Here is a 26,910-nt window from a genome sequence, read left to right on the forward strand (position 1 = left end):
AGCTGCTGGGTAAAAGTGCTACTGATTCCCTTGTGAAGGATTTTCCTATGCTGGGCAGTGGTCTCAGACTTTGCAAACCCACAGACTTTTTTCCTTAGAACTGTTCCTTTGAAGCTGAAATTGTCTCTTTTAGAGAACTGAAAATTACTGGAACCTGTCTATGAGAGGCATAGTTGAAATGGCATTACTGTTTTGAATTTCCATTATACAGTTTAGTTGGAAAACCACTGAAATCCAGACAGCAATTTTCTTTAGGGATTCACAGAAATGTTGGAAGACAAATGGTGGCACCATGCCCAGGATCATTAATTACAAAATGCACTAATCAAACCAGTTTGCAAATAATGGTCTGTGTTCTGTATTTTGTGGGAATAATGGTGTGTGTTTTGCTTGTGGTATTCTTTCTTAGTGTTTTAAATGCCCCTAATGCTACTTTAAAGTGGCTTTTGGCAAAATCTTCTCTAACATAATGAAATTATGCTATATGATCTACAGGGACCCTGACAGAGACAAAGAATTGTTAAAAATGTTCAAGATGACTCGTACTGACCCAGTCCTGCACATTCTGGGACTTCTTTTGAACTTTTTTCTCTGAAAAAATTGCTGTTTGTCAGGTCCAAAGGGTCTAGAGCCCTCCAATGTGTGAAGGAGAATATTAAGTTTGTGCCCTGTGGGACAATGTGTGAGAGGAGCTGGGAAAAGGGTGAAAGTATCAGGTTGTATCCTTGAACCCCACTGGATGTGAAGTTCCCTGTTAAGAATGTAAATAGCATTGGAAGAGCAGATGTTTGATTTAAATGCAGTGGAAATGCTTAAGGGAGAAAGTATTTTTCAGCTTGAAAATTTGGCACAGTAAGGCACTGCTAAAGGGAAACTATGTATCTGACAGAACTTGCAATATACTGTAATCAGTTTGAATTTCTTCAGAGATATTTATCATGCAAGTTCTAATTTAGCATGACTATTATCAATTAGTTTGGATGTTAATTATTTATTAAGACCACTTCAATAAATATGTCATGTTTATTCAAAGTGTAAACAAAAGTATTTAACTCTACTTTAAAACTGATGTGAAAGGTAATATAATTCCCTGTCATGCAGAAAACAACCTTAAAATACTGATTTTGGTGGAGGGATGTGTTGTATTTACAAAAGAATGTAGCCATTTAGTTATGGGTAGGAAGCTTTCCTCTGAATACCTTAATTTCTTTTGCATTTAAATGATAGTAAAAAGTCTGCTGACAGTGTGGAATATAGGGGCATCCACACGTATCCAGTAGTGCTTCAGTTTCTTTTAGAGCAGAATGTTTTTGTTTGTTGCTTACAGGTGCATAGCACCAGTCAGTATCAAATGCAACATCTTCCTCAAGTCCTGCAGGTTTAGATCTTTGGCAGGTGAAGGTCACAGAGGTTCCCCTTTTCCAGTCCAGCAGGATAAGGGGGGTCTGCTGGCACTCAGTGCTTCCAGCAGAGGCATTTTGGGTGGCTGTGGTGAGATCCCAGCAGGAGGCTGGCAGTGCTCCTCCAGCCACATGTACCAATATTCCAAGCCTTGTGGGAGCAGAATTTCTGATGGGAGAAGAAATACCTTTGCTGTATTTCAGGACCATCAGTTCTCCCTCTGGCAGAGCCCACATGATTCAGCAAATGGTTTTTTGGAAAGGAAAGGTCCATTATGGCTGTGGTTTTAATGTAAGCAGGAGACACAAGTGTATGAGGAAAATGGAAGGTGATGATGAGAGCAGGGAACATTTGGTACCAATTCTAGTTCTGCTTATTAAAGCTCCTTCTCTGCTGGGACCTCATGTTTACAAACAGGGGAGGACACTTTGGGGATGTGAAGGTCAAAGGTGTCCTTAGCAGCAGACCTGGAGATGGGAGAGCGCAGGATCCTGAGGGGAGGGAGCAGGACAAAAAGCAGGATAACAGTCTGAAAAAAGATCACAGTGGGAAAAAGAAATCTCTTCCTGTTTTTGGGCTCTTTCCTTGGTGTATTGTCTTTGAGAAGGCTAACTTATCATATCTAGTCTTGTTAGTCATACTTCTGAAGAAATATGATAAAGCAGAATGTGTTGCCTTCATGTTCTGTCCCAACACATCTGTGTCATGATGGAGGCATTCAAGACTGGAGGGAATCATCCTTAATTAAATAGCAAAAGCCTTGCATGCATATGTTTTTCCTCAGAATGGAATTTTATCCTAAATGGTACATTCTTACATTTAAGAATGTCTAGAACAAGATGTTCTTATAGCATAAAAACAAATAAGTACATTCAACATCCAAAGGATTTGGAACTGAATTAAATCAATGTAATATGAATTGAAAAGGGGTGTTAATGTCACTTGTTTTGCAGTATTACCAAAATGAAGAATTAAACCTCTAAGTTTATCCCTTTCAAGTCCATTTCCATAAGCTTTGTTAAAAGTTTATGATGATGTTAGGAAATGAGGTTAATGTTGCTGTTGCTCCTAAAAGTTTAGGAACTCAATTCACTCTCAGCCCAGCAATGGAAAGCTGCAGGCTGTGCCGCAATCTCCTTAGGTGGGGTTTGCTGCAGCCCTCAGCTGTCAGCAGCCAGGGTGGGGCTGGGCTGTAGACAGAGGGCAACTTTAGGGTATTTCTTCAACCAATTTTTTCCTCTTCTCATAGTAATTATCCCACAGAGCCCCTTATATTTTTCCTGGAGAAGACCAGTCTCCCTTCTTTGTATCCTATTTTTTCTGTTAATCAAAAAAGCTAAACAACAGTAATTAACCCCAGAATACCTGGCTCATGCTGGCCAAGGTGCATTTCCTGATGATGATGTTTAAGAGTAGCAACAGCATATGAATACTGATAGTGGGAAGTGTCAGACACCAGAATTGTCTTAGATTTGTTTTAACTTGTTTCTGTAACTGTTAAATGTTGTCATCTTGTACTTGTCCCAAGTTGCTGTATTAGACAACTCAGGCATCTGAAGCTGTAAATAAGGAAGAGATATGAGAGTCAAGATGCACATCTTGACTGCCACGGAGTGTAATAACTTGTACTCAGAGCTATTTACATGTGTGGCATAATTGATGTTTAGAGTGGAGAAGTTGTTTGTACTATACTGAGTTGCTATAAATAAAAATAGGCTCTGAATTGCACATTAGTGTGAATTAATCATTTAAGGTCTGTGAGGTGATACAAACAAATAGGAGAACATTTCTCTTCTTGAAGAAGAGCAATAGAGTGGGACTAACCCTTTGTAAAATCATTTTTCTTCATAATATTCTGTGGAGAGCTCTGAACTGAGATGGGTTGATTTGTTAAATAGAGAGCATTGTGACAACCGGTTTAAATAGTACCCGCTGTCCCTCACAGCAGATCTGAGGAAAAGCTTTTTCAAGGCAAAAGAGCTTTGCTGACGTTGTGAGGATTGTCCTCCTGTGTCCTGCTGTTCCTTAAGTGCTACTGTGGCTGCAGTGCTACCTGGGCTCCCCTCTGCAAGGGGTTTCAAGCTGTGAAAGGCTGTAGGGTGTTTGTTTGGTTTGCAGCAGATAAAAGATATCACCAGGTTTTGGGTGTGTTGGCAGATAGCTTTGATTTAAATACACCATTTTGATTTTGGAACAAAACAAACCATTATTGGTTTTGGTTTATTGTAAAGAATTTGAATACATTTAATTTTTTTTTTAAATGTACAATCCAATCCAGTGGAGTTCTGAAATTATTTTGGAGGCAATCCAGTTGTTGCTTTGCTGCACAAGGTTTCTGGTAAAGCATATTAAATGCTTCTCAGGAGAGGGGGAGGTCAGCACAAGCACTGCACAAATGGAATTTCTAATACATTTAGGAGACATGGAGGGAATAAGGAGGGGTGAGAAGTTTGCATATGCACTGCTAGTGTGAGGCACCTGTATTCAATCAGCTTCTCTGTGATTTAGGGCTTCATATCACAGGCTTCATTCTTCTGAGAATTTAGTTTTATTTTGCAGCTCAGGGAAAGCCAGGATTGTTGCTTTTTCCTTGGATTGTTGCCAAGAGCGCAAGGAACCTTTTTGTGAAGTTACTGATGTAAATTCAATATATCTTTCAGCTTTTGAGCTATTTGGAAGAAGCATAAGGACATAGTATATCTAGAAAAAAATTACTACTGAAGTATGATATATGGTAATTCAGGCAGGTTATTTAATAGAAAGGAAAAGCTTGTAGCAACATCCCTGTTTATCTTGTACAGGCTTTGTTTTGTTGGTTTTTCTCTGGTTTTGCTTTCTTTATTGATGCTGCATCATTCTTTTTACTGCTTAAGTTCTTCCCTTGTCACATGTCACTATTTTAAGATATTTTACTCCTTTTCAATAGCAAAAGTCTGAAGTTATTTTTTCTGTCTCTCTGATTACTGGGCTTTATTACAAACTGTAAATTGAAATGCCCTCTGTGAATACAGTAGAGAATCAATTTAGATAGATTTTTATTGGAGTAAATAATTTCTGTTTGAAGCTGAAAGTTATGAATATTCATAAGACTAAATAAGTACAATTCATGATAATGCATCTTTATGAATAAATTGAGGACTAATAAATAGAGACTTTCAGGGTAGAAGAATGAAAATAAACCTAAACTGAGATGCCTTTCTCAATCTGTTACTTGATTTGGAAGACTTATGTTGTTTATTGGGCTTGACAATTGTAGAGACCTTTTCCAACCTTAACATTTCTATGATCCAGTGACTCTCAGTGTTTAATGGTGTCCTGTCAGAGAGGGGTGAGCTCAAACCCAGCCTCCTCTGGAAACCCCAGGATGCTGCCTCAACCCCTAGTAAATGGAGTTAGTAGTTTTAATTAGGTGAAGTTGTAATTTCTTAACTTTATTCTTGCTGGATGTTATTTTCACTTATTTGTTGTTTGTATTTTTTAAGAGTTTTTAAAGTCCATTTTAGTTCTGTAATCCAAGAGGACCAGCTGTCTAGGCACATATGGAGAACTGATGAATATGTGCAAGTATTAATTGTGTTCTCAAATTGCTTTTTCTGTGGGTGCCAGTCAGGACACCTATGTACTGTCCACATCTCCCACACAAATTTTTAGCTCTTGCCTATTTTTGTGACAACTTTGTGTTGACCTGTAGTCTGACCTTTATTGATCAACAGGCACTTGATGTATTAATACTCTCTAATTTGATAGGTGAAGTTTAAGGTTTGCATAGTGATAATATTACAGATTTTGAGTAACACTAAACTATAAATATTGCAAAGATCTTTAAATTGCAACAGAGTTTTAATACAAAGTAATTTGCTTAATTAAAATCATCCTGACAAAACTGAGAAGAAAGGCATGATTTTTGTGTTGTTTCTAGCTTTAGTATTTCCTTTCATGTGCTGATGGTGCTTGCAGGCTTTAATATCTAATGTAGATACCGAAATCCATAACAAGGAACCTGGGAAAAGCTGCTCACTTGCTTTTATAAGGAAAATAATTTTTTTGCGCCCTTCTCCCCCATTACAGCTTAAGGCAGTTTTATAGGGAATGTCTTAAGGGACTGCTGTTGAGAGAGGCAAAATCCTGACTTTACAGTGGTGGTAAATGAAGTCATGGTAACAAAGTGCCTATAAATAGGCCATTGCTGTAATATACCGGTCTGTTATATATTTCCATATGATGTGGAATTTATTTAGAGAGGATGACAGAGGCAGCCATGGTGTTCCAAAGGCACCTGAGGGAACGCAGGGAAGCAAGGCCTGCTCTGTGCTCGGCTGTGTGGGGTCTGGCCCAGCCGGGATCCCGAGCTCTGTGCCGGGGGCCGGTCCGGGCACGGCGTGAGGGCGGGGGCCGGTCCGGGCACGGCGCGAGGGGAGAGGCCGATCCCAGCTGGCCCCACAGGGCTCTGCCCAGCCAGGGAGGCTCTGGGACAGCAGCTTTGGGGCAGGGAGATGAGGGGAAAAGGGAGAAACAGCCCCACAGACACTGGAGCTGAGCAGGGGGACGTGAACAAGCAATGGAGATGGGATCCATGCTGGGATTCGCACTGGGATGTGTGTGGGCAGAACCCACCCTGACACAGGGGAAAAGTAGAATGAGAGAGAGAGAAGCAGGGCAGAGCTGCCATGGACTGACCCCTCCATTCTGTCATGGTGGGGATGAAGTGATTCTGTGAAGGATGGAGGAGTTTGGGAGTAAAGGGAAAAAACGCTGGGCTTGGGAAGGGGGTGCTTGAGGACAAGGGCTCTTTGTGTCTTCGTATCTCCCGCCCGACTCTGTTGGAATGGCGATAAATAAATTCCCTGAGGGAGTTCTGTTGTCCTGGGATGGTGGTAGGTGAGTGAGGTCCCTGCCTTTATTTCAACCCACAGATATTGTCAGTTCCTCCCCCTGCCCTGGTCTGTGGGAGAGGGGCCCGGTGGGAGAATCGCCGTGTTAAAAACGAGAGCAGGCTCCCGGTACTTAAGTGATTTCAGCATTTATTATAAGAAAAAGAAAGGCCTAAAGCAAGGGGGCTCGCGGGCCGAGGAGGAACAGCAGATCCTGTCGAGGATGGAGCGGCGCCGCTGCTGGGGCTGCTCAGCAGCGATGGCCCCGATGTTCCAGAGGGAGCGGCACGGGTTCAGTGGGTCAGAAGCCCCTTTTTATCTTGCTTTTTGTCCCTTTTGTTTGGTTTCTTTTTCTGTCCTTCATTTGCATGGTTTAAGGCGCTCGATTGGCCCAGTACAGTTCTGTCCAGGCTGGCTCGTTTCGTTGGGGGTGATGCACTTTACTTAGGTGTGATACGGTATGGTGAGTACCGTATTTCTTATAACTACCCTTTAAGCCCTTTTATAATATAATAACCAACCTAACAGTACACGCTTAACGATCTATCAGCTATTTTACAACAGTTTCTAATCTATTTTTAACACTCCACACCAAACCCATCTTTTGGCTTTTGAACTCCACAGAGTCCTTAAAAGAAAAAAAATACTGCCAGAATTCCACTTTTTGATGCATAGCTGCACATCTGAAGATTATCCAAACATTGATTAGCGTGACTTGTTAATTATAACGGATCAAAGAAATACAGCATGTGTTTTTGTGTCTGGGGATAGTAAAATGAGGCAACCAGACGTGTTAGAGGACTTGTGTTGCTTGTGAGGAGAGTCCCAATTCATTAAAGCCATCCAGGTTCTTTGTTTGTGACTCATTTTAGTTATTACCATAAAAGTTCTGCAGAAATACTTAATTTTATATTCCAGATTTGCCAAATATGTTTATAAATGCACACAGCAGGTCATTCTGCATGGACTGATAAGGTGCTCTTTGCTTGGGAGCTTGTGATAAAGCCAGCTGAAAAAATGAGAGGTTAGAGATTGTATGAAAATTAACTGTGAAACAGAATGAATGTTTACACATCAGACTAACTTGCACATCATTTATTTAACTACTAACAAGATGATAAAGTTTCAGGTTTATTTATGGTGCTACTCTTAACTAAAATGGAAGGATTTTAATGCTTAAAATTTGGGGGAGCAGAGGGGATAGTTTCTTAAATGTGGTGTCTGGGGCAATCTCTAATACAGGTTTTTTACACAGGGGTAGGAATCCTGAGTAACTTAGCTTAGTGTTGAGTTTTGAAGGGTTTTTTTTTTCATCTTGAAAGAGAGAAGTCATTAAAATGTGAGTATCTTCTTCCTTCCTTCTCTCCCATGTGCAGCTTATTAGTCCCTGGGCTCCTGTAGTGTGAGGAGGGATGTTAGAAACTGATTTTTGACTCCTTCAAACTCCCTTCTGCCTGCAAGCCTGGAATTAAGCCACTTTCAACTCTGTTCCAGCTTTGCTTTCTCTCTCATGAGCTTTTTCCTTCACTCTCATGGATCGTGCATCTATGGTTCTTTGTAACAGTTTCCCTGAGATCACAGCCACAGCCCTGCTGCCTTTCACTTTCTCTTCTTCCCTTCCTTGCCCTGCACCCTGGGTTTTCTGGAAGGATACCCTGTGTTTAGCTCTCTCTCAATACTTGTGCATTCAGTTTAAAGCAGGTGAAACACTTGTGCTCTGTAGTCTCCTTTATTTGTATTTAAAGTAAGTACTTCTGGTACTCCTTGGCTTGTATAAAATGACTGTTTAAACATAACCATAGAACATACTGTAATTTAGCCAGCATGGTGTTCTGGACCTGCCTGCTTTGATAGCCTTAAACCACATTACAGGAGTGAGAAAGAGCCTCTCTTAGCAGGTTTGCTTGGGAAGTCTGAACATGATGGTTTGGGACCTAATTCTCATGATCATTTCATTCCCAACTGGTTTGTTATTAAAATATATCTAATTTGCTATTTTGATACTACCAAGCTCAATTGTTTTCATCTTGTGTTTTAGAAAGTGACAACCTTTTATTGTTCACATAAATAGCATATAAAATGGACATTTCTCATACCTACTGTCATTGGCAGCTTATATAGGATTTACTTGTGACTTTACATTTAGTAATAAAATCTGAACAAAATGGAGTCATTTTAAGCTTATCAGCTATACATGATTATCTTCCTTGCATAATTTTTTTCAGCCCCAGAAATTTATGTCTTTCTCTTAGGTCTAGTGTCTGTTTTTCTTTCTTTCAAGTGGGACCAAAACCAGTATTGATGCAGAGTTGAAAGATTGTGCATCTTTTCATCTCCAAATTGTTTGATAGGAACAACTGATGATGCCATCTGTGCTTAACCTGCTTCAGCAAAACAGATGTGTAATGAGGTTCAGAGAAATTAAAAAATGCTTATCAAAATGGATTGCATTGATGTCTGTTTTCCTAAGTCATGCAGATCTAGTGGTCTTATAGGAAAACAAACTCAAGTAGGTGGAAGTTCTTTTTTCATCTCATCTCAGCTATTTTGGGTAAACAAGTGAAAAACACTTGTTCTAATAATGTGTTGCAAGAGAAAACACTTATGTTTCTCTTTGTGGCTGTTCCCCTCTCAGATGTAATCTGGGTAGATGCAGGTGTCTGTGTTTAGAGGGCTTTTATAACCCACTCATGTAGCGGCAGAGATGTGATCAAGGCGCTGCCAGCTGATCCAGTCCCCATGTCAGTCCATCCACTCGCTGTTTTCCCAAGTGACATTCCAACACTTCAGGCTTTGCAGAGCCAAGGGATGGAGCTCAGCTGTTCAAAGAACAGCATCCAGCTGCATCTGGAGATCTTGTTTTCCTTCTTGGGCTCATCTTTCATGGCACCTTGGCTATTTTATGCAGTATTGGAGACTGGATGGAAACGAGCCCCCTTGACACACAGTCCTGACCCAGCACAGAGACAAAAGGGACAAATGTCCTTATTTTATCTTATCTTATGAGTGGCCTTGGTTGTTGGCCTTAAACTTTCCTTTTTGGGGAATTCACATACTTTTTTCCCCTGCAGGAAATAATTGTATTTCCACTTCTGTCTGATTTTGGGGGATTTGGTTTTGGTGAAGTGGGTTTTTTTCCATAATGGAGTAAAACCAGTTCTTATGGAAAGGATTCCAGTGTTAGTTGTGTAAATTCTTGGGGATATTATCTGTTTGTCTTTACTGATAATGGTGGTGTGGGGGTTTTATATTATCTATGGTAATTTTTCTCTTTCAAAGTAGTTTTTCTGGTGGATTTTATCATTAATTGCTTTAGTCCTTTTTAGAGTGCCAGGTAATGAATGTTCACACACCCACCCCCTTCATACCTGGCTGAACTTTAGTAACTGGAATATCACAAATAATTTCAAAATGCTTTTTTGTTGTGGTGACTCATTGCTGACTGTTCAGAGCCATTCACTTAGCTGCTGACAGAAGTAAATTTTTTCACCTCTATCACTTTAAATCTAGAATTTTACATTTACTGTATGATTGGAATAAGCGATTCCTGCTGTGCCTAATGAATCCTCTTATTCAGCATTAGGTTCCATCAGAAAATGGGCCTCTTAGCAGATTGAGCCTAAACCACAGGAATAAGAAGTTATTTAGTATGAATTGCATCAGTTAACACTACTTTTTGATTTAAATATTTTAAGGCTCACAAAAACTGATGTTCCTCTAGGGTAATTAAATGAAAATTGGGTAACCTATTAATCTCTCTTTCTCTCTCTCTCTTTCCAAACTTATTCTCTCCCCCTCTCTTTCTTTCCCTTGTTTTTTCCCCCTCCTTGCCTCTTTCCTTTTCTCTCTCCCTCCTCCCCTTCCTCCCAAAAATGTGCCTTTACAGAAGCATAAGGTGGATCTTTTCTACAAGCTGCGGCACGTGATGAACGAGCTCATTGACCTCCGCAGGCAGCTGCTCTCGGGCCACCTGACCCAGGATCAGGTGCGAGAGGTCAAGAGACACCTCACAGTGAGGCTGGACTGGGGCAATGAGTAAGTACTGGCTCCTGTTTCTTCTCATTCTTCTGAAGTAACTGTTACTAGCAAAAAGACCCCCCTCAACGTTTTTTTTTCCAATAGTATTTGTGCACAGGGAGAACTTGGGATTATTTGAAGATCAAGTATAACTTTTTCCTGAATTTATTGCCTTCTACAGGGAGTCTTGCTCTTGGTGTGAAATGAGCTGTTTACCAGAAGGCCTTTCCAAGGGTTCCCTGCACTTATAAAAGGATGAGGTCACTTCACTAACTTGGTGTCAACCTAGAGAATATTAGGCCTGGGAGGATGTGTTCAGAGGTACTTAAAGTAGATTTTTCTTCCATTAAGGAAATATTTTAATGGTTGTTGCAAAAAGTGGAGCATCTCACAGTTAACCAGGGACATGGGAGCTGAGGCTGTGATATTTAGACTTTTTGTATCACGGCACTTCTCAGAGGTTTAATTTCCTTGGTCAGCACTGTGGTGATTTTGTGGAGAGGTTCTTTTAAAGGCAAAGACAGCTGCAATTCATTCACACAGAAATGATAATAAATTGTCATTAGACAACAACCAGCCCTCGGCCAGACTTGTGTGTTCTGGGATATGGATCAGACAGGTAAGTTGTTCATGACACACATGACACTCTCAGACAAACAGAGAATTTCCCACTGGGAGTGGGATTAGTGCTCATGAGCATGTGGGAGTGGGGAGGAGTCCTGCAAATTGACAGCTAAGGAGAAAATCCCAGTGTTTTTCATTAAGCTGTGTTTGATTCCATTCCTTGGTCACCTACCTCAAAACCCCCTCTGAGGAACATACCTGAACACCCTGATAAAGGTTTAGCAGCCCCTTTGCTGCACTTCATTTCTCTCTTGTTGAGAGAAAGCTCTGAAGGACATAGACCAATAGATTGCATCCAGTCTTTCTGCAGTGCAGAATTACAGATATTTTCCATTCTTATTCCCAGTGGAGTAAATAGGAACCAAGAGATTGTGTTTGAGCATTACGCCTGCCTGGTTTTGCTCAGAGTTTATGATCAAATTAGCAACAGGAAGCTGCAGAAATGCTGTGAGGCTAAAAAAGGATGAGGAGAGCAGAGAGCAATGCAGCAGTGAAGAGAATAGGTTGTTCCATGAGGTGCCTGTAGGCCTTTTTTATGTAAAACCATTAAATAGGAATGTAATTCAAACTATAAAGGTAAATCTAATGCATGACAATTATGGAGAAGTCTCAGTGAAATTAGTAAATATGTTCAGGATTATATTCATCTACTCAGGATGCTTGTTTAGGAAAAAAAAAATCTGTTTCTTACTGCAGGTATTAAAATTCCTAGAGAAAGAGATGCATGATATCAGAGATACATGCAATATTTAAATGTAAATGTCTGGGGCTTCAGGGGTGTTTCTGCAACATCACTCTTTTTCCACAGAATTTCTGGAAGAGTTCTGCCTCTGTGTTCTATCCCCCTCTCTGAGGTTTATCACAAAACTTATGACCACCTGTGTTAATCTGCTAAAACACTAATGACTTTCATAGATATATGCACATAGTACTGCCCTTTCTCAAGTATTATAAAAGTGTTAGTTGCTATTCTGTCATACTTGAGATTTGCAAATAAAAGAAATGAAAAACATTGTTATTCATGTGCCTTAATGTTGTCTGAGAAGATTGAGTTCCCTGCAGTTTGAGCAGGGCTGTAATTACTCAAGACAGTACAATGTAACAGGAGATATTCCATTGCCAGGCAGCTTTCAGGAAATAGTCATCTCACACATCTGATATACAACGTTTGCTTATTTACTGAGAGACTCTTTTTATCCTCACCTTGATCATCAGTGAATTGTATTATTTGGGAAGGAGTGATGCAAACATGAAACTCCTACTTCTTGTCATCACCGATTACTGATTGTTTTCACTTTGTTGAACTGGTACAATTTTCCCTAAAATACACTGGCAGTGGCTCTGGAATTCATCCCTTGTGTCCTGGTAGGAGCTGGTGGAAATCAAGGGACAGATACCCTCTTTGAATGAATAGCTACAGGTTGCTTCTTTAGTGAAGGAGCTCATTTAGGCTGTTTGAAAACCTTCTATTTGCTTCGTTTTCTGTGCTTGCTGTAATTACTAAGAAGTTTTGCTCTGTAGTTTGGCCTATTAAAATGTGAGAATTATTATTTAGCAACAATTGCTGCTAAACCCCTGTATTGTTGCTAATCATTTTGCTAACACTACAATGATTGCCCCTTCCTATAGCCATTCCATTTTCTGTTGCTTACACATTCTCTCTCCCCTGTACAAGAGAAAGGTCCAGGACTCATCCTTGTTTTCATTCATTCATTCCTGCTTTCTTCCTTGTTCCACTTACCCCCAGGTAGTTTAGGTTTGTACACATGCAGGGCTGACATTGCTGCTACAGAGGTTTTTGTATTTCCCAATCAGAATTTGGTACCTTCAGAAGAGCACCTTGATGATTTTAGACTTGCACTCTAAGGATCTCTGTGTATTTTTGCACAGCCAAAATCCTATCTGCTGTTTTATTTCCTCCTTATCTTGCTGGGCTTTATACAGAATATTGCAAATACTTCTGCTTTCTAGCAATGTTTCACTCTGATACAATTGACCATAATATTGATCTATGGAAGGCTGAAACGCTATTGGAAGTGTCCAATGGTCTGTGAATAACAAGGCAAAAGTTGTAAAGCATGAAGCAATTGTTATAAAGCTGAAGTGTGCTATTTATCATCTCATTTAAGTCACATTATAAAGTTGAATCTTCAGTTCTTCATTTCATTTTCTATCATGTTTCAAATCAAACAGATACTTGATTTTGAAATTTTTGTTTAGGTTTTTGCTTCTACATGAATGGATAAGTCTTTCCACTTTCACTGTTGCTTAGAGTAGGAAACCAGAGTGAAGCTTTTTTGCTGATGAGGAGCTGTTTCATTGTGGAGACTTTCGCATCAAAAACAGATGAAGGAATCTGCCTGACAGAGCTTCTATTTGAAATGTGAATCCTCTGCTTCAGTGCCAAAGGCTAATTGCAGCAGTATGTGCAATACCTTGTGTGCCAGAAAGGCAGATGAAGCTTTCTTCAAAGTAATTCAGCTTGAAAACCAGTGGTCATCTCACCTGATCTTCAGGACTGGTTCTTTCACATTAATGTAGCATCTGTCAGGAGATTACCAGAAAGCATCCAGCTCTCCTTGCATACTCAGGGAAGACACTTCCTTCCCTGTAAATGTGGAATGTGTATTCTGTGTTTTGGGTCAGGAACAGAGAAAGGAGGGGGAGCCACCAACACTTTGATATTTTTGACAGATAAAAGCCAGTAAACAAGATGAGTTTGTAGGCTTTTATTACTTTTTAGTCAAAGGTTATTCTTTTTTCCCATAAAATGTTATTAAAATCATTGCATTAAAAGAAATTTTCCAAATAGTTGCCATAAATTCTGCACAGAAAGATCCACAGGTAGCCAGAAGTTAAAAATGAGTGTTAAAAAAGAAAAACAAAGGGCAAAATATTAGCAATATATCTTTTACACTGTCATACAAAGAAAATGAATCACACTTTTAAGGTCGTGGTTTTTCTCCTGCCTGAGAATTGCAGTTGGAAAGCCTGCAGCAGCTGGTTAGTGCCTACTAACTACTGACATCCATAACTGTGGGGGGCAGGAATTGTGTGATCTAGTGAAGTCAGCACAGTCTTGAATTTCAAAAAGCCCTAAATTTCAGTGCTATCACTCATAGATTATTTTGGGGCTTGGACTGATTTATCTTCTTGTCATATTTTCTTGACATAAAAGGAGTAAGAATGACTTTTTGGTAGTATTGTAACAATAAGCTTCAAGTTAGTAAAATGCACTTGGAGGTAAGAATAAAAGTACAGATGATACCTGTTTGGAGTATTAAAAGAAGTTTTATTGCAGTAGCTGTCATTACATCAAAGGAGATCAAAACAGGAATAACCAACTTAAACAACCATGAAGAAATGCCTTTAAGAATTGCAGGAAGACCAGCTGCCATTTCTGTCTGAATGTGCAGCATCTTTCCCTCTCCTTGGGGTAATGATTGAGTTGGGATTAAAGGGGTAAGGAACTTTGCTGAAAATCAGTCTTTGAGGAAAACCTGAATAACCTCTCTCTGTAGCCTGATAATGCCATGCTCAGAAGTATTTGCTGCAGTTCCCTTTTATCAGTTCCTAGCTAAGATTATTTACCTTCATCTCATCATGCTCATTTTAAAAAATCATTTCCTGTGTAGCATTACATCAGTACTTTACTAATTTCTTTGTAGATTGCAGTCCCTGCAGGTTTTTTGTATAACTGAACTTAATTCTGTCGAAGAAAACTATCGAGTTGTATTAGCAGGGTCTCATTTTGACAAGCATGGTTTGTTTTTTCATGTACTTAGTTTTCTGTGGATTTCTGTATTGTATTTCCTTCAAAGTCCATTTTAAAGTCTGTACATAGTTTATGTGAATCACTGCTAGCATCATTTTCTTTCCCTTCACCACCTTTATTTGTGTTTAAGAAATATAAGTTATATTAAGTAAGGCTTTCATATATTAAGAGAAAGAATAAAAGAAGTAGTGCTGGCTGCAAAATTACAGCTGGAAAGGTTGAGGTAAAGTAGATGTTTTTGGAGCAAAGGGGATGAGATCTTGCACCCTCCAGAGATGTGATGAGCTCTCCCAATCTGTTCTTCAAGACTGAGTTTGCATCTGAAAAGTTTTTGGGTTTTTTTACATCAAATGCCATATTTCTTCAAGGTTCTTTTAGGAAGGGTTGTGCTGACTTGTGGTTTTCTGAATTCTAAATGCTGTAGTGTTTGTATTGTAAATAAGTGAACGTACTGGAAATTAGGACTGCTCCTCAGAATTACCATTAAACCTAAGTTGGTTTTTTTCTAGAAGCCCAGGTAACCTTGAGTTGTGTGTCCATCCCTTTCACTATTAAAAAGCCCTCTATTTTTGTCAGTTGGCTTGATTCCATATTACTTGAGAGAAAATTGTCTAGAGATTTCAGGTGGTGGATTTTTAAAATTTTTATCCCCTAAAGAAAGAAAAATTGTGAAGACTTTTATGTAGATGAGGAGAGTGTCTAAATGCCAGCTGGAGGGATCCCAAACAGATGCAATCAAGAGGTAATTGATAAGCTTGGGGATATTTTGTAGGTATGCTTGGGAAATGTTTTTGAAGGGCAGTTCAGTGTGAAGGCAGAATAAAAAAGCACAAGCATTTGCTGGTAAAAGGAAGTATTGTGGAGACAGGAACTGTCAAATAAACAAACCAGCACATTATGTAATTTTTATGCGTGCTCTGTTTTGGAGAAATACTGCCTGGCAGCTGGGGCTCTTCTATCCCCCAGTGTTTGATAATAGAGAGGGAAAGTGGGCCACTGACTGTCACTGCCATCTCCAGCATTATCTTGTCAGTCCTTCACAGGCAAAAAATAATTGATACAAATTGAGTGTACAAACCTGGCCTTCCACCTGCACAGTAAATGGCTGCATGTTTGTGCTCCAGCCAAGACACCCTTATTTGCTGGGAGCAAGTGTTGTGCAGGATTAACATAGTATTAGAGAATGAGAATCTTCTGGGCTGAAAATCCACGGTGTTAAGGGATTTAACTAAAAATAGGGTATTAGATAAGTTTCACAGGGATGCTGCTGCAGTTGTGTTGAACATTATTAAGCAGAAGATAATACTTTTGTCATGTTCTGAGTAATGAGTGCAGGCACTGCTTCACCCCAGCTCTCCAGAGAGCTGAAATGATGTGAACAGAACCTGGTCAGGCTGGGATTGGCTTGGCCAGGTTTTCCTGGAGAACTTTAATAGAGCTCAGTGTCTGCCCTGGAACTGCAGTGCACACACACACAGTGGCTTTGATGGTGTCAGTAGGGAATCATCTGTTCCTATCTGTGTGCTGAGGGGAAATCCCTTTATCAATGTACTTCAGGGTGGGAGTGTGCACACATGTGAATGGCAGGGTGTTTTGGAGGTTGTTAGATACATTCAGGAAAGCTTCTGGGAATGAATTTTATGAGCAGTAACATTAAAAAAAACAAAAAAAAAACCAAAAAAAAACTTTGCAGTGATCTCTGATTTTACCATTTTTTGTATTATATTTTTTAACTTTCTGTGATAAGTAGGCTCAACTGGCAGCTGCAGGTAAGGATTACTTAGTGTGTCCTTATTTTAATCTTTTTCATTTGGTAAATAGATGCAGTCATTTTCATTGTTGCAGCTTCAGTTTTCAAATACTGGTCCTGGGCCACAGATACTTGTGTTTGATAGGTTTAATCAAAGCAAAGTGTGAAACCATGACTTTCACAATGTAGCATTAGAATTTACAATTTGGTATTTGACATGAAACTGCATTGGAGAAGGAAAGCTGCTCCCTTTTTTCCCCTGAAAATATAATTGATTTGAGCAAAGAACTGAGAACTGGAAATTCCAGTTGGTCAGTAGGGGGTTTCAATGACCATACAGTGCTGCCAGGGCAAGTGAACAGGGCTGAGCTGTATTTTGGAGATGTGAGGGTTTAGGGATATAAATAAAGAAGGAAAACCTGCTTAGGCAAAGGTTCAAAAAAAGAATTATGGAGTTTGGAAACTTCTGGGTAACATTTAAAAGCACCTTGGTGAGCAAACGTAGCTGAGCTTCCACCAAAGAGCTGCTTCTCCCCAGCTGTTGTTTTAAGCCAATTGCTCAGAAAGAGACACTGGATTGCCTGGAGCCTTCTGTTATTGCTCCACACAATTACTCTACAGTACCAGAGAGGTTTTTCTCAATAAAATTTTTCATTTGCCATCAGGAACAAGTCTGTGCACAATGTTTCCCTCTCTGATTACAAAATTAAATTGGCTTCTCCTTTTATAGTTTATGACAGGAGTGCCACAGTAATTCGTGAGGGCACCTCTTCTGTTTGGTTTTTTTCTTTAAGACTGTTAGGAATTTCAATATAAAATGTCTGGAAGTGAAGTATCGAAGTTATATAAGGCTAAAGCAGGAAAATGGTTAATTCATGTGTTGGGTTTCTTAAAAATTTACTCATAATAATAATGTTTAGTGTAGCTTTTTATTGTAATGCTCAGAAATCCTTGTGCCTCAGAAACTGAAGATCTATGGAACAAAACTTGGGGTTTGTCACCTTTAAGGTTGTCTTGTTCTGCAGTCTACAGTTATTAATTAATCATTAACAGTTTGCATTTATTTGTCTGGATAAAGAATATCTTATTCTGTCTGCTCCTCCTGTGAAGCTGTGACCTGAACTGCCTTTTCTACAGCTGAATTCCTTGTCATCTTTGCACTGGTATTTTTTTTTTTGTCAGTTTATATAGTTGATTTAAGTTGATTTAATTCTCTTCAGAATAATTAAAAACATTTTGTGTGTGTTACAAGTACAGATTAATATTATTGTTATTGCAGTTATTGTTTATTACTAACAAAAATTACTGTGTTTACATGGGGGTGAAGTTTTATGAGCACCAGGAATATCAAAGCACCTTCCCAAGACTCAGAATCTGTTGGCACATTTGAACAGGACTCTTAATGGAACTTTTTCATTATGTAATGAAGGATCTTAGTCAAATACTTCAGCAGCAAACAGCATATGAACTCTATTTGCTTGCTACATTTCCATGTACAAAATTACCTTGTTTTGAGTACTGCACCAACATATTGGCCAAAAGCTTCCCCTGTATTAATTGCCAGAGCTCCACTGAATTTGGGAAACAAAAGGTAACAAATTTGTAGGTGGATTTTTTGATATTTACATTAAATTTTCTTTAGAGTTGTTTAATGGCTAACAATTGCAGTAGGACTGGAATAGCTGTGTCCCTGCCCTGGAGGAGGCACATGCAGGAGGTGCAGGTGACATTCATGGGCCTCACTGACACTGCTCCTTCCTTCTCTTGCAGACATTTGGGCCTTGACTTAGTTCCACGGAAGGACTTTGAGGTTGTGGATTCAGATCAGATCAGTGTGTCAGACCTTTATAAAATGGTAAGAAATTCTATGGGAGATTGCTCTGAGTTTTCACTGTGGGTGGGAAAGAAGGGAAAATGTTTTTATTCTTTACTCTTACATGTTTCTTTGTTTCCAATGGTGTTGTTAGTTAAATGTCTTCTTCATTTGCACCCTGATGACCACAGCAGCGTCTCTCCTACCCTAAGCAGTGGCATGCTTTGATACATTTTTATTTCAATTTACAAAGTAACATGCTGTTAACTCTTGGAAGGGTCTCTGAGTCCAGAAAGTCTGTGAGAACCATTATTTGATTCTTTGAGCAGATTTGCAGATAAAGAATACTTAAGTGAAAAGTCTGGGTTTGTGGTTGCATGGATAATAAACATCTTTGCCCTGTTGCAAAGACTTCTTGAGCTCACAAAAAAGGTGAGAGAGGAGGGAGACCAATGCATAAGTTAATTTAGGCAAAACTAATCCTTGAACATTAAGGCCATCCCTGTTGTATGTCAGTGCTCCTTGGAAAGCATGGAGTTTGTTTGAATATTTGGATTTTCAGGTGAAGCAGTACAATTCCTTCACTGGAGTGAGTTCCAGTGAAGACTGTACAAGTGAGACTTGTACAGTCCTGTTTGTACATAATGAAGTTGAAGTTGTTTGGGAAATGTGAATTGTGCCATTAGTGAACTGTAAAGCCACTGATGCATTTTACTACCTATGTTTGGATTCTCTGTTAGTAGGACTAATACAGATAATTTTGGTTTGGATTGTGATGTAACTGTAGAGGGAGAAACAATATGTATAATTCCGAAAAGTGAATGAAAACCCTTTCCCAGATGCTGTTTTATCAACAAAAAAGACAAATAAAAAACCCTCAGCAATTATTTTGTACAATTTCTTCATTTAATATCTTCCAAAGAAAATAGTTGTTTTCTACATAATGTTATTAGTGTGTTGCTCACTCCTAGGAAGCTTTTAATTTCCTGTTTTAAAACAGTTTTGACTTTCAGCTATTTAAAATTAGGGGCAGAGAGGTCCATGTGGCTTGGTGATGGGTCTGGTTGCAAGATGTGACTTTTGCTTAAACCAAGGGCATGTTTTCTAAACAAGCTGGGTGCTGTTGCTGCTTTGGATTATTTGCAATGTATAATAATGGATTTCATGGAAAGAAGTAAGAATTATTGCATAAAAAATATGAAAGTGCACCAATCTATAGTGCCAATTTTTACAGTTTGTTCCTTATTTGCCATGGTCTGAGGAGAATTTGGTGCCAGTACAGCAGAGTTTTCCTTCAGCCCAGCCTGGAAATAACTCGGTAGCAAATTCCATCAGTGAAGACTCAGGGTGTGAGATTAGTTGCTAACTAAGGATTGGTTTATTACTCTGAGGTTTATTCTGCACATTTTTTTACTCTGAGTACTTGGAGTACTGCAAATAGACAATATTTATTGCCAGAGCAGCCTGATTATGTCACCCTTAGTCCTGTGACTGTCTCTGTGCTGCTCCATGCTGGGCAGGGCTCAGGACAGCACCATTACTCACTTCACACTTCACTGCTGCTGGGGTCTGTGGATGCAAGGGGACAGTGCTGTCTAATCACATCTCTTCACAGTCAGGAGGCAATTTCAGGGACCAAAGCAGCTGAAAACCTGTTACTTTTTTTTTAAACTTAAATTTGGTAAAAAATGAAGGAAAAGTATATTGGTGACTTAGGTTGTTTTAAGGGTTATTTCTAATGTGGTTTGGGGATTGTTTTTATTACTTAATAGAAACCCAGGGAGAGAATCCTCCTTATTTGTGACAAAATACTTTATGGATTCTCAAATGAGCAGTGAGGTTTTACATTGAAAATAATCTTGCAGGAGTAGTTGTGAGAGCCAAATTACTTTCTTATATTTTCAGGATTGTGGGATGTTAAATGTAACATAGAAAACACTCATTAGCAGAGCAGTGGGTGAGGTAACACATCAGACTTTTCTCTCTGTGACAACAGAGATTCAAGCACTTTTTATTCAGCCTTATTCAGACTTAGCTCCTTGATAAACTGTAAGTTGTTACATTTGAGCCTCTTTTAGCTCTCATGTTTCATTGCTGGGTGTGTTTGTGGCTGCTGGGTGATGCTGAATTCATCTCTCTGGCAGAGCTGTTGTGCTCTGAGGCCTTGCACATCCTGCTTCTCCATGTTACTCATTCTGAAGCTAAATGCCAGTGGCTGCAGGATGCACAGCACTTGTCAGGAATTGTTGTTTTGCTCCTGAAGGAAAGCAAATTGCCCTTTCCCTATGACAATGTTTGTGACTTTAACCAATATGACAGAACACTTTTTAAAAATACATATTACTTTTGAATGGTGGGAAAAGATGTTCTCAGAATTCTGCCACAGAGCTCAGCGCTGGAGCTGCCCCTGGATTGAAGTTGTCATTTAGGAGCACAGAGTCCTGCAGGATGTCAGGAACACTTGGATGGCACATTTTAGTGGAAGGATTACAAGACACAAATGTCTGAAGTCATTTCACAAATCAGAAATGTTCAAAGCTGGTTATTAATTATGTTTAGCTTTTCTATAAGGTTATTGAAGTGGGTGTGTGTCTTCAGGACAAGTTCAGGAGGTGCATGGAAGGCACAGCTGTTGGCTGTGTAACTGCTGCAGCTCAGGCATTTTTTCCAACTGTGTGAGAGAAATGCCTTGAGTTCACCAGAGTTCCTAATTTAAAAAAAAATAGAGTTCCTAAATAAATAGTTTCAAATTAATGCTGCCATCACCTCGTAGGTGTTTGTTCTTTATTCAAATGGTAAATGTGATTGGTAAGATGGAATAGGCAAGAAAATAAGAATTCAGTTACCCAAAACTCTTCTAGATAAGGAAAACAATTGGGCACAAACTGGACAGAAGATCAGGAAATCTTTGTTGATTTCTCTTTTGATTTTCTTGGTTGTTCTTTGTAAAACAAAGCAGATTGGCAGAGAACAGGTTTGTGTATGTTGGGTTCTAAAGCCCAGTAAAAAGTCAGATGAGAATATGAAGGCAGAAAGCAGTTAAAGACTGACTTGGGAATGGTGGGATTCACTCACCAGGCATTGTTGGGGAAGGAATGAGGAAGAACAGCTGGTAGATAAGATACCATGAGGAAGAGGTTTGATGAGAAAGTGGAGGTAAGGAGAATTGATAGTTCTTTCAGTAAATTAAGAACAAAACCACAAGATGCTCGCTAACAGGCCAAGTTGGATAAATTCAGAATTCTTCATTTTCTCCAGGCACTAGAGTGAAAGGGAAATTGAGATTACTGAGAGCCAGTTTACAGGAACAGATTTATAGAGAATATAATAGAATAGCACAAATGGGTAAATAGAAAAATTAGAAAGGCAATGCACAAATTCAAATAAAACGAGCAAATGTGGTCAATTGTATCAAGAAACAGTTTTATATAAATAACCTGGTACTAACTGGGAAGCTAAAAGAAAGTTTTTATACTGGGAAAAACCAACTGGCACATGATGCAAGAAAATAACAGGGCACTTAATGTCCTTCTTGCCCCCCTGAACTCTGGTAAGGTGGTGATGTTCTCAAGAGGTTTTCAGTTGCAGAGGATTTGGAGCTCTGTATATTCCAGTTGGGATCCTTGGAGAAGCCATATCAGGCATGTTAGTGATAACCACTGGGAAGATGGATAAGGTTCCAGAATACCAGCAAAGGGCAAGCCAATTTCACACCTTAAGAATAGATGATGGAGGAGAAGCTGGTAATTTTTGCCTCCCTGTAAAAAATGCTGGGAAATGATAATAATAATAATAATAGAAAATAATAATTACATGCAGCAAGGACATGAGTATTAGTGAGTGTGAACTTGTCCAGAATAAGCAGTTTTTTCAATTTCCAGAACATAGATAAGTCTCGTGGATGGAGGAGAAGCAGCTGATCATATTTAGATTATGGTAAAGGTTTTAAATGTTTGTTTTAATTTAAATTCTCCAAAGGTCATTAGTGTTAAATGAAATTACTGTAATGTAAACACAGAGCTAATTAGAAAACACATACCAAAAAAAAAAAAGAATGGTTGCCAATAATTTGATTAAATAGGAGGAGGGATGAATTAGGTGAATTTCTTGGGGTTATCCTCCATTTTGTAGTACTTAAAGTTCAATGTTTAATTAAGGACTAGATGCTGAAATAAGGAGTCTGCTTACTAAATATACAAAATCCACAAAGTTGGAAATGGTCTTTCTGATTCTTTCAGTGGAGGTAAGGATCAGAATTCCAAATAATAGAGAGAAATTTAAGAAATTATGTGAAAAATGTAGTATACCAGGGGGAATCATAAATGTAAGGTTTTAACTCCTGCAGTCAGTTGTTGGCTCTGAAGTGCAGATTGGGACACTCCAAGTTTAGGTGGGTTTGTTGAGGAGATTTGAGGTTGTAATGGAATCACAAGCTGAATCAATTAATCTTTTCATCCTAATGATGGATAGGAAAAGAATCAATAGGCCTAGATTTCAATAGCAAGGAATCAATTTAAGCATCAGAAAACACTTTGATGAGGAAAGATCTACTGAACATTGTGTCTGTTAAAGTTTGCACAACCTTTGCAGACAACTATTTTTTGGGGAAAATAAAGGTTAAACTGATTTCTTTTTTTTTTTTTAGAATAAAGATAGATAATTTCTTAACAGTCCTATTTTTATATCGCTGTGGAAGGCTTTTCAGGTTGGAAGGGGCCTCAAGGATGTCTAGGCAAACTTTCTGCTCTCAATGCAAAGTCAATACTGAACTCAGACCAGGCTGCTCAGTGCTTTGTCTGGTTGGATGTTGAAATTCCTCAAAGGAAAGGATTGAATGTTCTAATGTTGTCATGGCTGCCCTGATGGGGTTACATTTTGCCTTGTTGGAACGTTGGGATAGCCCATGTAATAGTTGATGACCACAGTATTTTGGCCAATGCTGTGCAGCTCTGGGGAGAGCCTGGCTGCCTCTTCATGCTGGGAACTTCATGGTTACAGGAAGGCTGCCTCAGGTCTCCTACAGACCTTCTCTTCTCCAGACTCAAAATGCTGCATTCCCTGCATGCTCCTTGTGCTGCTTCACTGGCCTTTGCTGAATGCAGTATTTCAGCTGTAGTTTGCTCAGTGCTGAGGAAAAATGAATTAATGTTATTCTAGTCTGCTGGCTCCATTTCTGGTAACAGAAACAGTAAATTGTTAAATGTCCCTGGTGCCTGAGTGCTCCCCTGACTTCTGTTTGACTTGCTTTAGTAGGACCCTGCCAGTCTGCTGCTTCCAGACCCCTGAAAAATACACACCATCAGCCACTACCTTTGGAGCCCGAAAATCCTACTGTTCATTAGGTTTTTTTAATCAAATAAGGTTCATGAAGGTGTATGTTTATAGCTTGGATACAGGACTGCTGTGGGAGACCATGCTGAGGGCCTTGCTGAGCTGGGGAGACACAGCAGCCACTAATCTTCCCTCATGTACTGATTTGGTTATTTTACCTCAGGGGAATCACTTGATCCAGCATAATGTACCCCTGATAAATCCATCTTGGTTATTTTCAGTCACCCTCCCATCCAAGTACCCAAAAATGGCATGGACCCTCTGGGCACTCTGCCTGGCCAGAGGCAAGGGCACATAAATGAACTCAGTCAGTGACTGCATTGTTATAATGTGGTCCTGAAGCATGAAAGCAGAGAGTTAGTCAAATCTAATCTTTTGGTTGTGGAAAAATATAAAACCTGAAGTTTTTACCACTTAGTGTCATAGATTTACCTCATAGTGTACACTCTGTAAGCAGCAGTGTTTGCTGATGAATCTCTTCAGACCACCTCTCATATTTGTGTTGCCTGAGTGTCTCATTTTCTTACTTGGATTTAGAGATTAATTAAATTAAAAGAAGTCAGGACACCTTGCATAGCTTCAATAACTGGTCTTTTCTATGCCAGCTGATTCTGAGTGGTTGCAGGTGACAAAAAGATGAATAGGCAACTCAGCCAACTTGAAGGCTTTTAACATTCAGAAGATGATGCAGTAGTTACGCAAACAATGGAACTGAAGATCATTATTTTTCCACTGAGAGTGTGAATGAGGACATTTTTATAACTGTGAATGTAAACAGATGTCCAAAAATGCCATTTAGAATCACAGAATTGTTCAGGTTGGAGGAGACCTTTAAGATTATTGAGCTCAACCATTTCCCCAGCACTGCCACAGCCCCACCAACCCCTGTCCCCAGGTGGCACAACTACAGGTCCTCTAAATCCCTCCAGGGATGGGGACTCCACCACTGCCCTGGGCAGCCTCTTCTAATGCTTGACTATGCTTTGGGTGACAGAATTTTCCCTAAAACAAATCCAGTATTGAGGAGCCCAAAAGTGAGCACAGGATTTGAGATGTGGCACGAGCAGTGTCGCATCCAGGGGCATCCTTGGCCAGCTGGGCCCACTGCTGCTGAGGGGTTGCAAGGGGCTCAGTGAGCTTCTGGCAGCCCCCTCAGCACCACAGCACCTCCCTGGTTTGTTCTGATTATGAAGAATATATAATATTATCTATTTTATTCTATATAATATATCTCTCCTTTTGTGGTAAAAAGTCCTGTTTGTGTTCTGGGTGAAAGGCTGCATTGTAGTTTTAAGAGTATTACCAGATACATTTTGTGGACAATCTTTTGCTTTCACCTCCTTTGAAGCTTCGTGTTTGTCAACAGATCTGCTAATTCTGATACAGAGTGTAAATGTTTGGTCGGATTTGTAATAGAAGGAGGGAGGTGGGGAGAATGAAGAGAGTATTTAATAGTGTGTGGCAGTGTCAATGTTAATATTTTGGTTTGAAATGCTAATATTAAGATGATGTGCAGGGAAAGGCATGGCAGAATCATTAATGATGGTTTTTTTAAAGCTCTCTGAAACCTTTTCAATTTAGATTAGTATTTAAATCTCCCTTTGGAGATTAAATGGCTTCAGTGAGTCTTGCAGTCCATTTTCTGATTATAACATCTCCTTCTAGCATAAAAGGCTTTAAATACAGCATCATCCTCTGAGTTTTTAGACATGTAGCTCTTTATACTGATTCTTATTTACAGGTATTGGGCAGCTAAAATTGTAGAAGATTCTTTAACCAATTTTCAGGATTTCAATTTTTTATTAGAGAAAAAGACTTAACAACCTCTAAAATCCATCTTTCTTTCTAGATGCCTGTGTTTTTTAACAAGTGCAGCTTTCCACAGACAACATACCAGGAGATGAGGATTAGTGGTGAGGTATCTTCCCGTTTAGCAGGACAAGACAGAGATTATACAGAATAATTAAATTTTCCAACACTGTAATAGCATTTCTTTTTGAAATTCTGTCTAACTTGTGATAGCCTTTTACTTTAAAAGCTAAGGTAAATACTCCCTGTAAATTCAAATAGATATAAAAACAATTTAACTGAGAAAAGCCTTTAGGAAGGCAAGTGGTCTTGTGAGTGATGATACACTGATAAAAAGGCATGAAAAGTTGGTAATCATTTTGATAGTGATATTTTAGAATTACTGTTCTAATGCTATATAAATATAATGTAAATATTTCTTTCGAAAAGGTTTAACTTTTACTGGTTTGTATCTCCACAGCATTTGTCAAGTAGACACAGTGTCCAGCAGAGCACATCACAGGTAAATACCATCCATGCTTGAATTTTTTATTGTCTTTAAGTTCTTGGTAATGTAGGTAAAGGTATGACAGAGATGACTGGGTAAGTCCTTACCCACAGAACAGAAGATTCCCAAGTATTTAAGTCACTAAGGTCCTTCTTCAAATTCCATTTAGGTCTCTTTTCCTGAGCTTGTAACTGTTGTTCTTAAAAGATACAATTGTGGAGAGAGATCAAAAGCCTCCCTGTGCCCCTGTGACTCTTCTGTCTACCTGCCAACCCGTGGCTTAGTGGCTTCTGTTCCACACATCCTGTCTGTGCTGGTATAATCCTGTCCTGGTCATGGAATCTGTCTTTGATCTTTACAGAGATCTGTGCTTCCACAGGTACCTGTCTTTAAAGAATGAGGATTTCCTTGGGTTTAATTTTAAGTCCTGAACAAAATTCCTTTTAAACAAGTACAAATCTGAAATTGTAAGTCTGGAAATTTAAGACTTTTTTGTTAGACTGTACCTGTCAGTGCATTCAGAGGAGGTGAGCATAGAGAACTTAAGATATTCATGCAACCTGTTTATTGAGATCAGCATGAATGGATGTAAAGGGTTGTAAAAACTGAAAGCCTACATTTGCTTATACTCTTTTTTCTTTTGCCACCCCAGCATTCACTGCTGTAAATAGGTCTTGATATGTTGAGCCAAAATGTAAACCTTTCTACTATCTGGCTTGATTGGTTGCTCATGTTATCAACTCTTGTTAAGATTTTTTATACCTGCAGGACAAACTGGCCTGTTAAGCTTTGTTCTAAGTCATGGATTGTTTTTGAGAGGAAAATACCCTTAGGATTGTCTCAATGTTCCCCCAGCACTGCTAGGCCACCACATCTACACATCTTTTAGATCCCTGCAAGGATGGTGACTCCAGTGCTTTCCTGGGTAGCCTGTTCCAGTGCTTGACAACCCCTTCAGTGTAGAGTCTTTCCCTAATATCCAATCTAAACCTCCCTGACACAACTTGTTCCTTGAGAGAAGAGACCAACCCC

At 39.3% G+C, this 26,910-nt stretch overlaps 1 protein-coding gene across 3 annotated transcripts in view; it reads left to right on the top strand.

Annotated features, from left to right (window-relative positions):
• The window catches only part of DOCK3 (dedicator of cytokinesis 3), a 185,547-nt gene that overhangs the window by 50,261 nt on the left and 108,376 nt on the right, over window positions 1-26,910 (top strand). For 2 of the 3 annotated variants that reach the window (XM_059479977.1, XM_059479978.1), the window contains exons 6-8: window positions 10,159-10,307; window positions 18,209-18,293; window positions 25,852-25,893. In XM_059479977.1, coding sequence (XP_059335960.1) covers window positions 10,159-10,307; window positions 18,209-18,293; window positions 25,852-25,893 — 276 coding nt within the window. Of the gene's footprint in view, window positions 1-10,158; window positions 10,308-18,208; window positions 18,294-25,431; window positions 25,501-25,851; window positions 25,894-26,910 lie in introns of all 3 variants that reach the window. The other variant, XM_059479976.1, reaches the window with a different exon arrangement.

The sequence above is a fragment of the Ammospiza nelsoni genome, chromosome 11 (assembly GCF_027579445.1).
Source record: "Ammospiza nelsoni isolate bAmmNel1 chromosome 11, bAmmNel1.pri, whole genome shotgun sequence".
Classification (NCBI taxonomy): Eukaryota; Metazoa; Chordata; class Aves; order Passeriformes; family Passerellidae; genus Ammospiza; species Ammospiza nelsoni.